Below are 15,602 nucleotides of genomic sequence, written 5' to 3' on the forward strand. Positions count from 1 at the left end.
TATCCTGATAAATGTGTCGATTTAAAAGAAAAAAAAAACTGTTGCTGTCAATAACCCTGACGAAACAACTGCAACGCCATATAACTTAGACCTTTTTCAGGATGCAAAAATATACATTTATAATTTGAATGTTGTTCTTTAAAGCTCTTTCACTCAAGAAAAAATAACATTTGGAATATACTATAAAATGAAAAAGTTAATAGAGTTGCTGTTAGCCTTTTTGCCCTGGTAAAGAATTAATCAGCCTTTAGGAATCAGTGATAATTATCCTTATTATATTGTGTGTTGGGGTAACAATAGGCTTCTTATAATATAAATAAAAATGTAAGATATCTACAATATAGGATATGTTGTCCAATGTAAGGCTTCAGATCATCCCAGCGAGCCACGGGGGCAAAAACAGTCCCACTGATCCCAGAATACAGACAAGCACAAACATCCAGAGGAAAATCCTGTCGATGACCATGGCCACGTACTTCCAGTCCTCCTTCACCTGCACAGACGGGTAAGTCATTACTCACACAGGCTTTTACCAGCTGTCAACCCACACTCATGATTGATTTCTCTCCACTGCCTGGTTTTTTCATTAAGAAGCCATCTCTTAAACGTCAGCCAATCATGACTTTCCTGACTCATAAAAAATCAAGGTCAAATTACTGTTGTTTTAAAGCGGCCTTTCCTGGCAGTTCAGAGAATGAGCTGTGACATGTTAATGACAACAACAGTCATGGCCTGTTTCGTATTCTTATTTGTATTCTGAACTTTTTTAATATATAACTTCCATCTCAGTTGTAATACTTTAGCCAGTATTTGGTTGTGTGCAAATATTAAAATGCTGTTATAACAGCAATTTTCTAACAACATTCTGAATGCCCCTTTCTTACAACATCAAAATTTAAATAATTATGCCACTGTAGCTCATTGGTGTGAAACCATTTCTCATACAGGGAGGCCAGGAGGGTAGTTATCCTACGGAGAATCTGCCCAACCAAGGAAGAGTGAGAGTCAGGACTGGACAGGTAATGTAGCTCATGTTTCTGAAGAACTTATTGATGCTTATAAATAATAAAAAGCATCAGATGCTGTAATGCAATGTGGTAGTTTGCTTGATTTAGAATGCATATTTGACTACCTGCAGTCATGTAATTGCTAACAAATGTTTAACATCAGATCTATAATAATTTGAATTGAAAATAGAAAAAAGGCTCACGGAAAAGTCTGCATCCTCTGCTCTGAGATGGTCAGCGATGTACTGGACTCCCTCTAAGGCACGCAGCAAAGCTGGGGATATGGAGGGAACAACTACATCCTGCTGGCTGCTCACATCCTTAGAGAGCTGAACTGCCAGTGTCTCTAAAATGTTCTCTTTCAGCAGTGGCTTCTTTACTCTCCTTTCTGCACCTGGGGTCCCCTTAGGGTGCACAGAGCAGTGATTGACGCTGCGAGATCTACAAAGATGCTCACTCTTTGGAGGAAATTCCATTTGATGGCTACACATTTGTTCCACACTGTGTGATCGACCATTCATTGCTGGTTTTTGTGTCTCTTTCATAGACGGACATCGGAGAGGACCCAAGGGTAAGGACGGTGGCAAAGACAACTGGGAACAAGAAGAAGCTAAAGAGTTTAATCCATGCAGGTTTTCAGAAAGGTCAGAATACTTTCCAGATGGGGAACGGCGGAAGAAGTTCGGCTTCAATGCAAGGTCATTTTCATCTGGGTCTTCTTTAGCAGAGGACGGGGGAGAGGGAGAACTGACACAGATGTTAGGACTATCGCTTGGCGTTTTAAGTATCGTGGTCTCTAACTGACTTATCTGTTTCAAACCTGTTTCAAGTCCCGCCCAGAAGGTTTGCGAGTTCCCCGTTGTAGATACGGTAGGTGGTCTGTGCATCATCTCTATCAACTTCTTGCAGTTGTTCTTGGCTGTTCCTGGGGGCCGCTTCATGAAGAGAACCCTTGGCACTAAGTCCAAGAACACCCTCCTTACCCAGTGAGGCATACTGTGCGTTTGCGGTGAGCGGTGATGCACATTGAGCACAAAAATGGTAATGATGATCGACAAGGTGACAAAGACCATAGTGAAAAGCAAGTATTCGCCAATCAAAGGAATCACCAGCGATGTTGATGGAATGATTTCCGTAATGAGCAAAAGGAACACAGTTAGCGAGAGGAGAACTGATATGCACAAGGTGATCTTTTCTCCGCACTGCGAGGGCAAATAAAAAACCAGGACAGTCAAACAAGAAATGAGCAGACAAGGAATGATGAGATTGATGGTGTAGAACAGCGGGAGCCTTCTGATAATGAAGTAGTATGTGATATCGGCATAGATCTCAGTGCAGCACTCATACTTCTTGGTGTTGTACTTTCCTACTGCATTGATTATTACCCACTCGCCAGATTCCCAATAGTCCATTTGATCCACGTCGCTGTCCATGTTGATCAGATCGATTTTGGCACGATCGTAAGTCCAGGAACCAAACTTCATCTTGCAGCTCTGTTGGTCGAAGGGGAAAAATGTGACGTCGATGCTGCAGGAGGACTTGTAAATGGCGGGGGGCATCCACTTGATCTGACCATCGTAGAACAGGTGAGCCTTGGTGAGGTGAGTAACAGCAAAGTCACCATCAGCGCTGGAAAACACAAGGAAACTAAATCAAGATGGTTTCACAGTGTAGCACATTGAGCTGGTTTTATATTGTATCAAGGATGTGATTACAAACCTACAGATAGACAGACACACCAGCGTATCCCATCCAGAATGAATGAAACGTTTATAGAAATTTGTTTTGCACACAAGAGTTCATAAAGTATATATATCATAAAGAGTTTTACCATTATTATTAGTATTATCTTATTATTAGTATTACCATTATTATTAGTATTATCCTGTCTTATGCTAGCTGTTTTTATTTTATTTTATCTTTATTTTTCCCCTCCATTCCTTATTGAGAAATGAGAGGTTCTGTCTATAGGAGATTTTGTTTATAAGAGTTCTTCTATTAAGAGTGTTTTTTAAACTTCCTATAAGTTATCTGTCCTTTTCATCTGTATCTACCTGCGTTGCAACAATGAAATTTCCCCATGTGTGGACAATAAAGGAATAACTTATCTTATCTTAAAACCATTAAACAAAGTGAGGAAAATATTTAGAGGCCACAGAAGAACCCCAGATAGGCAACACAAATACAGTCCATGTGTCAAGAGCAGAGAACCAGGATTAGATTTCATTGAGCAGCTGAATATTGCGTGGGACAAAGGATGAAATGCCTCTCACGGTTTTCATTCGAGGCATCACAAACCTTGGTCCAGATGGTAGGAAGCATTATTCCGTCCACAATGATGAGTGTGTGTCTGCTACAATCGTCTGAGCAAGATTCAAAGTGTATTTGCCGGCCAAAAGGGAGATACTGTGCATTTGTTTCCCTGAAATCTTGCTTCCTAGTCACATAATCTGATCTAGTTTGTTTTTAAATTGTTGGTAATTTTCCATCAGCAGTATTTTAAATAAAGCAAACAAAAGAAATCTTTTCATTTACTGTTGAATCTGATTGTAAAAAAATGTGTACACTATGTCCCCTTGTCAACCTATTTGCTACTACCATTGTAATTGATATGAAGTTAATGAGGCTCTTGTTCATCAAGGTTGCGACCTGCTCAGGCATCTGTATGTTCTGTATGATGAGGCTAGTTATGCACTTTGCTTCTTTATTTATCTGTCAGTGCAAAGCGATTCGTTATAATAGATGAAAAGTCATTTGTCCGGATACCAATAATACCAACCTAATTCATTCATTCTGCTAAATCAATTGACTTGATTAGTTCCAATATTTCCCTGAGGATAAACAGATGTCTCCCGTTTTTGTATATCTGATATTTTGCACAACTGTCAAAGGATTCTTTCAATTACATTTCTCCATTTCCCCAAATGGAAATCTCTCAACTATGTCAAACCTGATAGATGAAATGTCATTAGTAAAAACATCCATTACACAGTCAATAGTCTGTTGTGCACATAGTAAACTCATTGGATTTTTTGGAATTCTCATATAAAAGACATCAGTGTTGACGGATATGATAGTTATTTATTCCACGTGACAGTTATTTATTCCAAGTGACAGTTATTTATTCCAAGTGACAGTTATTTATTCCATGCTTTCGTGAAAGATGATTTTAACCTTTAAAAAAAGAAATCACTCACCAGCGCCACACGCACACATCTCAACTCGAACCTTCACATACATCCTCTGATTGTGTCTTCTAATCTGCTGTTTAATGTATGGCTTTGTGCAATACTGTAGGCCTTGTTTATTACCGTATCCATTAGGCTAAATTATTTTTTGACATTGGCGTAGGACAAGACTCTTAGCAGAATCTTCTAATGTGTTTCCCCTCAACTGCTGCTGTTTTAAATTCCAAGTGACTTGAGTGCTATGATATATGGGCCTGAACCCCTTTATTGTTTATTGTTCTTCTGTATCTACCTCTGTATCTACCTGCGTTGCACCAATGAAATTTCCCCATGTGGGACAATAAAGGAATATCTTATCTTATCTTATCTTATACTTGAATTATTGCCTCAGTCAATAAAAACTGTTAAAAAAGTTTCCAACAGCACTAAAAACATGTGGTATTGGTGGATCCCTCATTATCATACAGAGGTGAGTTTGACACATCCTTTAAAAGAAATATGAACACTCGCCCCTCCTGGTGATGTCGAAACTTATATAATAATATGTCCTCTGGTCTTCAAAAGTGGAATTAATTTAGAGTTTCTGGATATTCACTGTAGCTGATGACCATTAACAAATTACATGGAGCTATTTTCAAGATAAATAATTAAGTAAATTAATTCACTTATGTATTGGGCTGTTTCAAAGGCACTTTCAGATAAAATGTATTATAACTTTGATGATTTGTTGATTAGTAGAGAAAATTTACAGATTGCACCACAAATCACACAATCAGACACAATTTTGTAAACTTTTAAAACCCCCATTCATAATTCAAGATTAAATATTTCTCATATACACCTGTATTAAGTTTCCTTTGAACAAATGATATGTCTTACTTGTTATAAAGAACAATGTCGGGCCTCCAGATGATCTCTGAGGGGATGCGTATGGAGGTGACATTTTCATATTCCTCAGGGTTCCACCGGAGCTTGTAGTCGTTCCATTCCTGTAAAGCAGCACGGGCCATTAACTTTACATTAGAACAAAGTCACCGCAAAGTGTTTTAATGTAAGACACTGTAAGTACCTGCTTGACCCAGACATTTGTAGTCATCATCTGGTTCTTCTCGTCCTAATGAACAGAAAGACAGATACATGTTGACACCTTTTTATGGAACTGGTCATAAGGAGTACAGCAAATGGTAAGTCATAATTCAAGATTAGAGGTTTGGTAATGAGACATGACATTGTTACAGTGTATTATCCCATTCACCCACCAACCAGGCGGTCAGCAATTTAAACTTTCATTCATTCAATTTCCTTGTCCCCGTTCAGGGTCGCGGGTGACTGGAGCCTATCCCAGTGACTTTGTGGCCTTAGGTGGGGTTCATCCTGGACAGGGGCCAGCTTGTCGCAGAGCAATTTAAACTTCCTTACTGAAATTAATATCTTTACCCTTAAAGCTGAACATCTCATTTAAATAGAAAAATCACAGAAAAACAGTTTGAGTATGAGAAACAAAATACTCTTCTTAGCACTCATTTAATTTTAGAATTTTGGGCAATTGCTAAATTCAGAAACCGGAACGAAGCCACAGATGCCTCCTCGAGTGTTTTTGCCCTGGGGAGCAGAGATCCTAACTTGACATGACGCTCCACTCATGCATTCAATATGGGCTACAGTTTTAACTTCTGCAATAACTTTTTGGCGTCTAGCTCTAGGAGTACACACTCTCCCAATGGCTCTGAACTGTCTCAACTCCCATTTAACACCTCACAACGGCCTTATTGCAACTCTACTGAAGAATGCATTTTTAGAGTAAAGGATAAAGTATTTCAGAAAGATTTTGAGAAGTATTAAACTCTTCAAAAGTGATCTGGATTAAAATAAATGAATAGATTTTCAACAGAAACACATGAACCAGTTTCCTAATTGATCTGTTCTTCTCTTTCTCAAAGTTGAGACGTTAACTCAAACTGTGAACGTTGTAAAAAGGTAAAAAAACAGAGCCATTTCAAGCGGACTAAAACTTAAGTAAAGTACAGATAGCTGAAAATTAACCTAAGTACTTACACTTGTGTACTTTGTTACTTCCCACCACTGATTTACAGAATCTAATTGTTAAAAATACACAATACTTTCTGTGGTTGACTGTAAATCTCCACCAGATTTGTACAGTCTGAACTCTATGTAACCCAATTCCCAACCTGATTCCAGTCTTTCGCCATAATATCCAACTAATAACCCTGCATAAACTGTCAAAACAAGGCCCAAATGCCCCCATTCACAATCACTTATGTCCCCCCTCTCGCATACCCAACATGCTTTGTGTTAAGAGGCCTGAGTTTGTTGGTCTTTTCAACTATTGCCACCGGCTTCCTCCAGCTACATCTGAGAGACTTTCTGGAGAAGCAGACAACTTTCTCAGCAGCTCTGCCTCCTTAAAGAACCCAGCGCTGTCACATAATGGCGTGCCAAACATTGGGGACAGGCCACTGATGCAGGCCTGGAACACAAAGAAGCTCACAGCTGCAAGACCACCGCATTTGCATGTTCCAAATGGAAGCTAAAGAAGTACTTTTTTTTTCCATTGCATTGAAACAACGGATTTCATAGATGACAGATTTCATAGTATTAATGAAAATTGAATTGAACTGTTGAACTGATAATTAGGAGTTGTATTCTGGAGCTGACAGCAGAAAATTAATTTGGGGGAATAATGAGATGTCTCCTATTGTGGCTCTGGTTTTAATTTCCACTGATAAGATATATACAGGATTGAGATTTATCACTGTAGGCGTAAATTGGTTATGGAGAGAGAGATATGGATAACCCTGAGACAGAGATTTGAATGGAATCATGTGCGTATATTATGCACACAAATACAAATAATAGCATGTTGCTTAAAGCGGCACTGTTAAAGGATTCCTGGGAGAATATTTTCCATAAATTAGTTTATGCTAAACTGTGGCACAAGTGGGATCTCATAGTAAGGATGCATGTTTTTCAAGGTTTTAGAGCAGTAAAAACATAGAAAATATCATTATCAATAAATACTTAACGTTATGCTAAAATCAAACCAGGTGGGGCTTTAATAAAGCAAGGTCGGACAAGTAACAAAATGGTGGATGAAAAGGGATCTAGAGTAAATAAATAGGATGAATCTTTTCGAACAATATGCTATGTGTAATAGCCATACATATTAGCTAAGATGATTGCTATTAAGCTATTCATTGCATTATTTGAAGGAACACAACACCAGGTCAGTATGTACTATATAATCATAATCATATTTTTTCACAACATACTATAGGAATTTATGACATTTACCTGGAACAAAGTTTGTGTTATTTTTAAATGGCCACACATCACTGATTATCGCATGGCTAATGTTATGGCTGTGACTAGTATTAGCTACTGCTACAGTTACACATCCACCAACTGCTTGTAACTGTCAGTTCATGAGCCTAGGAGCGTAAACTCTCCTTGGAGGTTGCTTCAACTTGTATTTCCTTTTTTTGTTTTTTTTTATTTAAATGCACATTCACTAGCAAGGACCACGCCACAAAAATGAAATGCGAAAGAATGTTTATTGATAAGTCATGATGGGTCGATGAGAGATCGATGAGAGATCGATATAAGAGAGATCGATATGAGAGAGATCGAAATGAGAGAGATCGATATGAGGGAGGTCGGTATGAGGGAGCTCGATGAGGGAGCTCGATGAGGGAGCTTGATGAGATGAGAGGGATCGATGAGATGAGAGAGAGATCGATGAGATGAGAGAGAGATCGATGAGATGAGAGAGAGATCGATGAGATGAGAGAGAGAGATCGATGAGATGAGAGAGAGAGAGATCGATGAGATGAGAGAGAGAGATCGATGAGATGAGAGAGAGAGATCGATGAGATGGCTGGGTAGAGACTCAGGATGGGGGCTCTGTCTCGGGTAATCAGCCCAGCCGATTCAGAACCCCCCCTCCATGGATGGTTATGTGTTAAGGTGACGATGATAGAGACATGGGGTGGGAGGGTGGGGTCGAGAGAGCAGAGACAACAAGAGATGCTGGGATTGGCCTTTGCGTATATAGGCCTTCTGGGTAATAAGAGGCGTGGTTAAAGAGTGGAGGTGTGGTTGCTGGGGAGGTAAGAGGTTGAGGCGTGGTCCTGCTCCCGAATCTAAGTTAGCGATTACATCCCCAACTACACCAAAACAAAATAACGGGGGACATGAGCTGAGACCAAAGGAAAATAATATTCAAATGATGAGAATAATTTTTTCCATGTGTCGGATTTCTGTTATAATGTCAATCCAGTCTTTAATCGTAGGGGGGGTTTTCCATCATCCATTTCCTTGTGATGGCTGTTTTCCCACTGCCAAAATTATATTCCAAAGAGTTTTGAGGCCCAAGTACATTGTTCTGAAGTCTATTGGGATGGTAACATCAAATATAGTCTGTAATTCCTTGTTGATTTCAATCCAATATTTTTGAACAACAGGACAGTGCCAAAACACATAATAATCAACTTGTATTTCCAAGACTTTGACTAGTATGCCAGCTGCTCTGAGAGGTGAACTTACCACGTCAATGAGCTGCGCGATGGACAGGCCAAAGTGCACCAGGACAGTGTCAGTGGTGTTTTGCACAGGTCGAGAGAGCTTGTTGTAGTTCACAAAAAGATCTTGCAAGAGGCGCTCCTCAGCATGAGCACGAGGAACTACCTGGAAACAAACTAGCACACAAATATTAATGTTTTTTGGATGGAATTTGTATACTAGACTAATACAGTATTGGAAGAAAAGTTGGTTAGAACTATGCGCTCAAGCCACCAGACTCAAACTGTAGACAGTTTATATTGGTGTTACAGCCCCTGTCCTCCCTGTAGACTGTTGTTGTCCCTTTCCAACATGTCTGTAATGGGGGACGTGCTGGCTTGTAAGATGTTGGGTGTGTCCACTCTGACATCTCATCTATTAAATTAACAATATGGACTCTCCAGTGACTCTGGAGGGTCATTGTGCTCATTTTCTCAGGATCATCACGGAAGGCTCTTAGACAACATTACCCAAAAATCTTTGCAGGGTTGAGTCTTTTTTATTTCTTTACCAGACATCACAACATTAACTGTTACACAAAAAGGCTATAACAAATTTACATGTTTTAGCAGATGCCACATATGTTGTTTAAGTGATCAATATGGCCAATATATCAAGTTCAGAAATGCTACAATGCAACGTGTTTATTGACATAAGAGAAATATGAACAACACAAATGTACAGAAATTGATGCCGCTTTGGAGCCTCTAGCGATGAGGGCTCCCGGGCCTTGATAAATTGGAATAATTAGAATAATTAGAAGGGTGGGAGGAGCAGAAAGTCACGAAGGCTGATGTGTGTGATGTGGATGCTTAAATAATGTTGCTGCAGGAAGGGGCGTGAAATGGGTGTGGTCCTGCTCCCGAACTTAAGATAACAAACTTATTCATTCATCAATTTTCTACCGCTTGTTCCCGTTGGGGGTTACGGGTGACTGGAGCCTATCCCAGAGACTTTGGGCTTGCTCGTCGCAGAACAAAACAAATACATAAAACAAACTTCACTTTATTCAAATTAATTTGGAGGGGGGAAAATCCTGTACTTGAAGTAAGCTATTTGATTACCAATTTCAGGAAAAACAAAACTATTTCAATAGTTCAACAAATAGCAGACCTCTGGCTTTTTGTCCATAACATCTGTAAAAGGTGATTGGTTCAATGAAAATATGGTGGACTCTGCATGTTCTCCCCGTGTTGAATGAATTAATGAAAAAGCCATATTTAAATACACTGCAATAATAATAATAATTATAGTAATAATAACAATAATAAAATATTACAGTGGCAAGCATCAAACATTTAAAACATTTGGGGTGACTCATCTGTAGTTTATGTAACAGTAATAGGCAGTAAAAAAAATAAGGTTCTCTGAAGCTCTGTTGCAAGACAGATGTGTACTCATAGGAGTACAAAGACAAGCGATGAGACAGCCAAAGATAGCTACAATCACATACACCCACACATGCGCACACACAGTAAAATGAATAAGGCTGAGTACAGATGAATCAATTGAGGAACCCCCAACAGAGGAGCCATCTGCATCAAAAGAACAGAGTTACTGCAGCTACAGGACACATATATATATATCTTAGTAAAATGATAATAAAATATTAATCAAAAGCTAAACTAAAAAGGTGGGTCTTGACCCTACTCTTAAAATCATGTATACATTAATTAATTTCAATCAAATAAGCAGTGGGGTAGAAATACACAGACGATCTTGACAATGTTTTTTTTTTAAAAAGAAGAAATATGTATCAACATAAAGCTATACAAATGTAAATGGTCTTTTTTGTGATTGGACAGAGTAAACGTATGATATGATAAATTAAGTACATTTACAGACAGAGGTGTGTAAAGTGAACTTTTCTGGTATGTAACAACTAAATCTCACTTTAAACTTAATTTATATAATTTATATAAATAAATCAACTATGCATTATCTTAAAATTTAGCTTTCCACAGCTGCCTGAATATCTTGGCTGGATGGGTATGTTTTCCACAGACTGTTTTCAGTGTGAAACGTATTATTATGTTTTAGTGGATTTGAAAAATATATTTATAATCTATAAGGAATTTATTTGTTAACACTATTTTCAGGGAGAGTGTGATGTCTGGACCAAGAGCTGGGAACATCACCTCCTGTGATTAAAGCCTTCTCCAGAGTAAATATTCAACATCCAACAGCACAAGATTCATTACTGTTGTAATATCCTGCTTTGGTCTTGAATGTATATTTAGTTTTGTACTCATTTTCCACTGATACATTTCCAATAATTTTCTTTCAGGGAGTTTCTTTAAGTGAGTCTAGAGTAGACATAGCAACAAAAGAAGAGAACAATCAACACACATTAAAGTCTTATCAGAGTCAACAAGTTAACAAATTAAATTATGTGAAGTATTTTCACATTACCAACCTCCAATTACCTGAAGGTAAAATGTCTTTAATTTTATGAAAGTCATTTGTACTTTTCGTGTGTTCTTTGTGTTTAGTGAATAAATGTTTGTCTTTGATAAAAACAAAAACATCTCCGTTTTAAGAAATGGCGAGTAATGTTTAGGTGCCGGAAATGTCTGTAATATGATAAATACAGAAGTGTCCGTAAATTGGACGATCAGAACCCTTTCCATTTTGTGCCTAATTTTACAGAACACACAGCCTAAATTCATAGCATCTAATTTAAATTGAAGAATTATGGAGACGTAGCTGATAATATTCTGCTAGCACCTTTTCCAGTTATTTTACAGATGATTTTCTTATAGTGTATGTCAAATTTACATTCCACAAACAACTTTAATTCAGGTTTTCATGTGACCCATAAACAATAATTTATTTACGTAGATTATCTTCATGTAGATGCAATACATTAATATTACATGATTTTCCAAAATTCACACAATATCCATCAGCATGGATTTAGCAGGCAGAGCTATATTGTTGCAGCACACCGGTGTAATCTAAAAGAAGGGTGACCTCTATTATACACAGGTGGCGTATGGTTACCAGAGACAGTGTCTGAGAGGGGGGAGGAATCGGAAACTCAGGACATCCATTTCCCCATATTTGCTGATAGAGGGATGTGTCCAGATGCTCAGGTAAAATGGAGTGAACGTGTGCGCCTTTAGAGAGCGCCGCCTTTAGAACCAGTCAAGACCTAACGAGGCCGAGGCAATTAGAGCAACGGGGGACAGCCCAAGGTTCACACAATACAAATGCCCTCTTCCTTCTGGGGATTTTTCAAATTCAATTAGACACTTCTCATTGTTTATGGTGGCGCCGTGCAGGCACGTACCAATATATCAGATGTGTTATATAGTACAGGTCTTCACATTTTTATACATACACTCTTCCTGCCCTGGATTGTGGAAAGAGTTTGATGCTGCATCCGGAACTCGGACCTCAGAGACACGTTTTCTCAGAGTTTCTATGTTCCAGTTGTCAAGTTGGAAACACAATGAGCAATACATTAAAGTATATGTACTTCAAGACCCAAATCAAATAATAAAAAACAGGAAACTGCTCAAATCAACTAAAATGTGGATCCAATTTTGTTAATCTATTAACCCGAACAGTGTTATAAATCAACGTTGCGAGAGCTTTTGTTTTGCATTTATAGGTGTAAAGGCTCTAGGGCTGTACAGGAGCAGGTTCACAGACAGCAGAGACAGTAGAGAGCAACTAAAGAGAAAATAGTACGACTACAATCAATATTTTATCCACTGGATAGCTTTCCAAGTGCAGGGCGAAGCCATGCTGAATTGGCTAACTCTGATAAACTCAAAGTTCTGAAATGTTGCTCGAGTTTCCGAGCCGGAATAGGATGTTTCAGTGGGAATCTACATGTCGGAACTCACATGAAATTTGACCTCAGAGGAAAATTGGAATGCACAAATTTACTGCAACAACATGTCAATTAAATGCATTATTGTTTGACAATAGTTTGAGATATTGTAACTATTTTGACACAAATGTCCCTGTTTATTTGAGCTTGAGACTGTTCAATAGTATAATATAAGCCTTTGTTTCTGGACCAGGAGTAATCTGCCTGCCTTTACCGGACGTCAGGCCAATCAAGAGCTAATCAAGTGTGCAACAAGGCCAGTGGACTCCGCTGAGCGTTTGTAGCTGCTTTGTGTCATGCCCATCATGAAGTCAATCAACACAAATCTTGCATTTTCTTTCTCTATGTGTTCTAAGGCATTAATACTTATATTATATACAATATTCTTTTTGACTGACACTTCACAATTTGTTACTATATCCTTCCCCCATACGTGTCACAATGCTGTTGTAATGTTGTCATGCTTCCATCCCTCCTCTGGGCTCTCCACTCAATCACATCTGATGGGCTGTCCTTCAAACTGGACGCTTCTTAAAGTCAGAGGATCAATATCTTAGTAAATGGATACAGTGTCTATTCCTCATGTCGTCTGGCTTTCCCGTTGCATGCGTATCCTGTGTCCAGACCTTGAAACGTCCGTGTTCTCTGGTGCACCTGAGTGTGTCCGTGGGGCAGGTACGGGGCTGTTCTTGATCAGATAAACCCAGCGTAGATTTGCCTCCTGAATGCAGCTCTGATCGGATTAGGCCACGACCACAGAGGATCCACAGTATGAATACGCATGATGGGAGTTCCCACTGCTAACGGCGGATTCATACCTCGCTACCTTGACAAAAAGAGTCAGGTGGAGGTGGATAGGCCAAATGAAGTGTGTTGGTATTTTTTATTTAGGTGCATTTCTCAAGGATGGGTTTGGATTATATACATTTTCACCCCAATATTAAGAATTGTAAATTAATGTTGAAATCCTGACACTGTTCTCAATCCAAATCCAATCCAAATAAATCCTCAGTTTTTAAGACCTCATTGTAGCTCTTCATTTGTTTTATTCCGCGCACATGTGAACTTGATCAATACAGCATAAACTTCTTGAATCATGAATTAATTGTCTGATTAATAATCCATGAGCGCTGAACAGGCCAATGTAATTAGTCATTTTACATAATTAGATGAAAAAATCTATAAAATAATAAAAGGCTTTTAGTATTCCGCATTGGTCAAGGACATAGAGTAATACATTTCAGAGGTGGTATTGGGGTCTCTTTGTGCCTCTTTAATGGAGATTTTGTCTACTTATATTTAATTACTCTGACCTTATCCTGTTTTTGTCATGAGTTTTGCTAAGTTTATGCATTCATTCATTCATTCATTCATACTTTGACTTGCTTGTATCAAAGCAAAGCAAACCAGCACCAATGCATAGTACATGAAAAAACGACTGGACTTCTGAAGTGACTCCCTGTGCAGGAATTGAATTGAAAACTTGGTGAAAGTAGATCCTGAATATTGAATATTATTAGCTTTGAAATGAGTTATCCAGTCCACATTCTGCTGACATGCAAAAGAGGGCCAAATGGTGGCTGGCAATAAAAATACTTACAATAACGGTATGAGGTTGCTGAGGTGTGAAAACTCCCACACAATCTGTATATTAGCTAATAGAAAGGCAGTTTTCTATTAGTATATTAAACTAATAGAAATGCAGTTTATTAATCAAAATTGTACTGTTATTGCTAAACTCAGCTTTCACTGCAGACACTTCGTTGAAACTTGAGCAGGATATCAGATATGAATATTGACACCACTTTAGTAAACGGGACTGAAAATAATTGTTTTGCGCTTTATTTTGATTTCCTTAGTGACATCAGAAACCAACTTGCTCCAGAGCCCCCTTTTATTATGTATTATTATTATATTATTCATCAGATTCCAAAGACTGGAACAAGGGATGGAGATCACTGGGGACGAATGATAATTTGATCGTTGAAGTCTTTCGAATTGCTATTAAAAAATAAATAAACATTGTCAAATTGACTTAATTAAAGATAGCTTATACATACTGGTGAAAGAAGGGATTTCAGATTTCATGCAAAAAAGTTCCGGAATGGTTGATGCTTGCACCACCGGCCTGTGTTTTTCCTCACCTCAGCATCTCTCAGGGCATAAATGTGAGCCCATAACAGTGTCACGCCTGGTTGTTATCTATGAATACAACTGGACCCAGATCTGTCCTTGTTTGATCAATGCCCTTTTACCATCGGAATTGCAGAAGGGCTGCAAATAACACACCAGAGAAATGCACCTGAACTACCACATCTGAGCTTGGGTCTCTAAGCAACACATTCAAACAAAGATCTCCCTAAAAAAAGTTGTCAATGCTCTCAAGGTTACAGAGTGAGACACACTTTTGAAATGCACCTTACCTTGACAGGGAAGGAAGAGAAAAAGCAAAGCCAGAGACTGTTGAAAATCCATGTTGTAATTATGGAATATATGAATTTAGACAGATAAGATCGGTATTGAAGATTCGTTGTCAGCACAGTGCATTGCCAAGTTGAATAACTAAAATGCCGTTTTGAGATGACATAAGAGTAAATGTCCAGTTCTTGTCCATATCCATAGCTTCAGGTGTTCACCAAACCAAGGCAATCCAGATGAAGAAGTAGAGGAAGTGTCCACACGCTCCAAAGGAAGACTCCCAATGAGTGTGGCTGTTTCCAGTCTACCAATCTTTGCCTTCTGGATCCGCGCCTCCTCCTTCTCCTCCTCCTCCTCCTCTCTCTCTTTCTCTCTCTCTCTCTTTCTCTCTCTCTCTATCACTCTCTCTCTGCCTCTCTCCTTCCTTCTCTCACTCTCTGAAACACACCGCTGTCCCTCCCACTTTATTTGTTATTCACGAGTTTCCCGCTGAAGTGTCTATGTTGGATCGCAGCGCAAATACCCCAGGGTTCCCAGCTCTGTCAATGGGGAGCAGCAAGAATTAAAATT

The 15,602-nt window shown here is 38.8% G+C and overlaps 1 protein-coding gene across 1 annotated transcript; it reads right to left on the reverse strand.

The window, feature by feature from the left end:
* Positions 1-203: 203 nt before the first annotated feature.
* On the reverse strand, positions 204-15,337 carry chrna4b (cholinergic receptor, nicotinic, alpha 4b). The gene is made up of 6 exons (XM_072449560.1): positions 15,038-15,337; positions 8,759-8,910; positions 5,265-5,309; positions 5,075-5,184; positions 1,211-2,636; positions 204-493 (listed from the first exon to the last, which is right to left on the reverse strand). The coding sequence occupies exons 1-6, from the start codon at positions 15,087-15,089 to the stop codon at positions 368-370; spliced, it is 1,911 nt and encodes a 636-aa protein (XP_072305661.1). The 5' UTR covers positions 15,090-15,337; the 3' UTR covers positions 204-367.
* Positions 15,338-15,602: the final 265 nt, after the last annotated feature.

Source organism: Eucyclogobius newberryi, unplaced genomic scaffold (genome assembly GCF_026437365.1).
Source record: "Eucyclogobius newberryi isolate DKJ021-1_F unplaced genomic scaffold, fEucNew1.0.hap1 SCAF_17, whole genome shotgun sequence".
In the NCBI taxonomy this organism is placed as follows: Eukaryota; Metazoa; Chordata; class Actinopteri; order Gobiiformes; family Gobiidae; genus Eucyclogobius; species Eucyclogobius newberryi.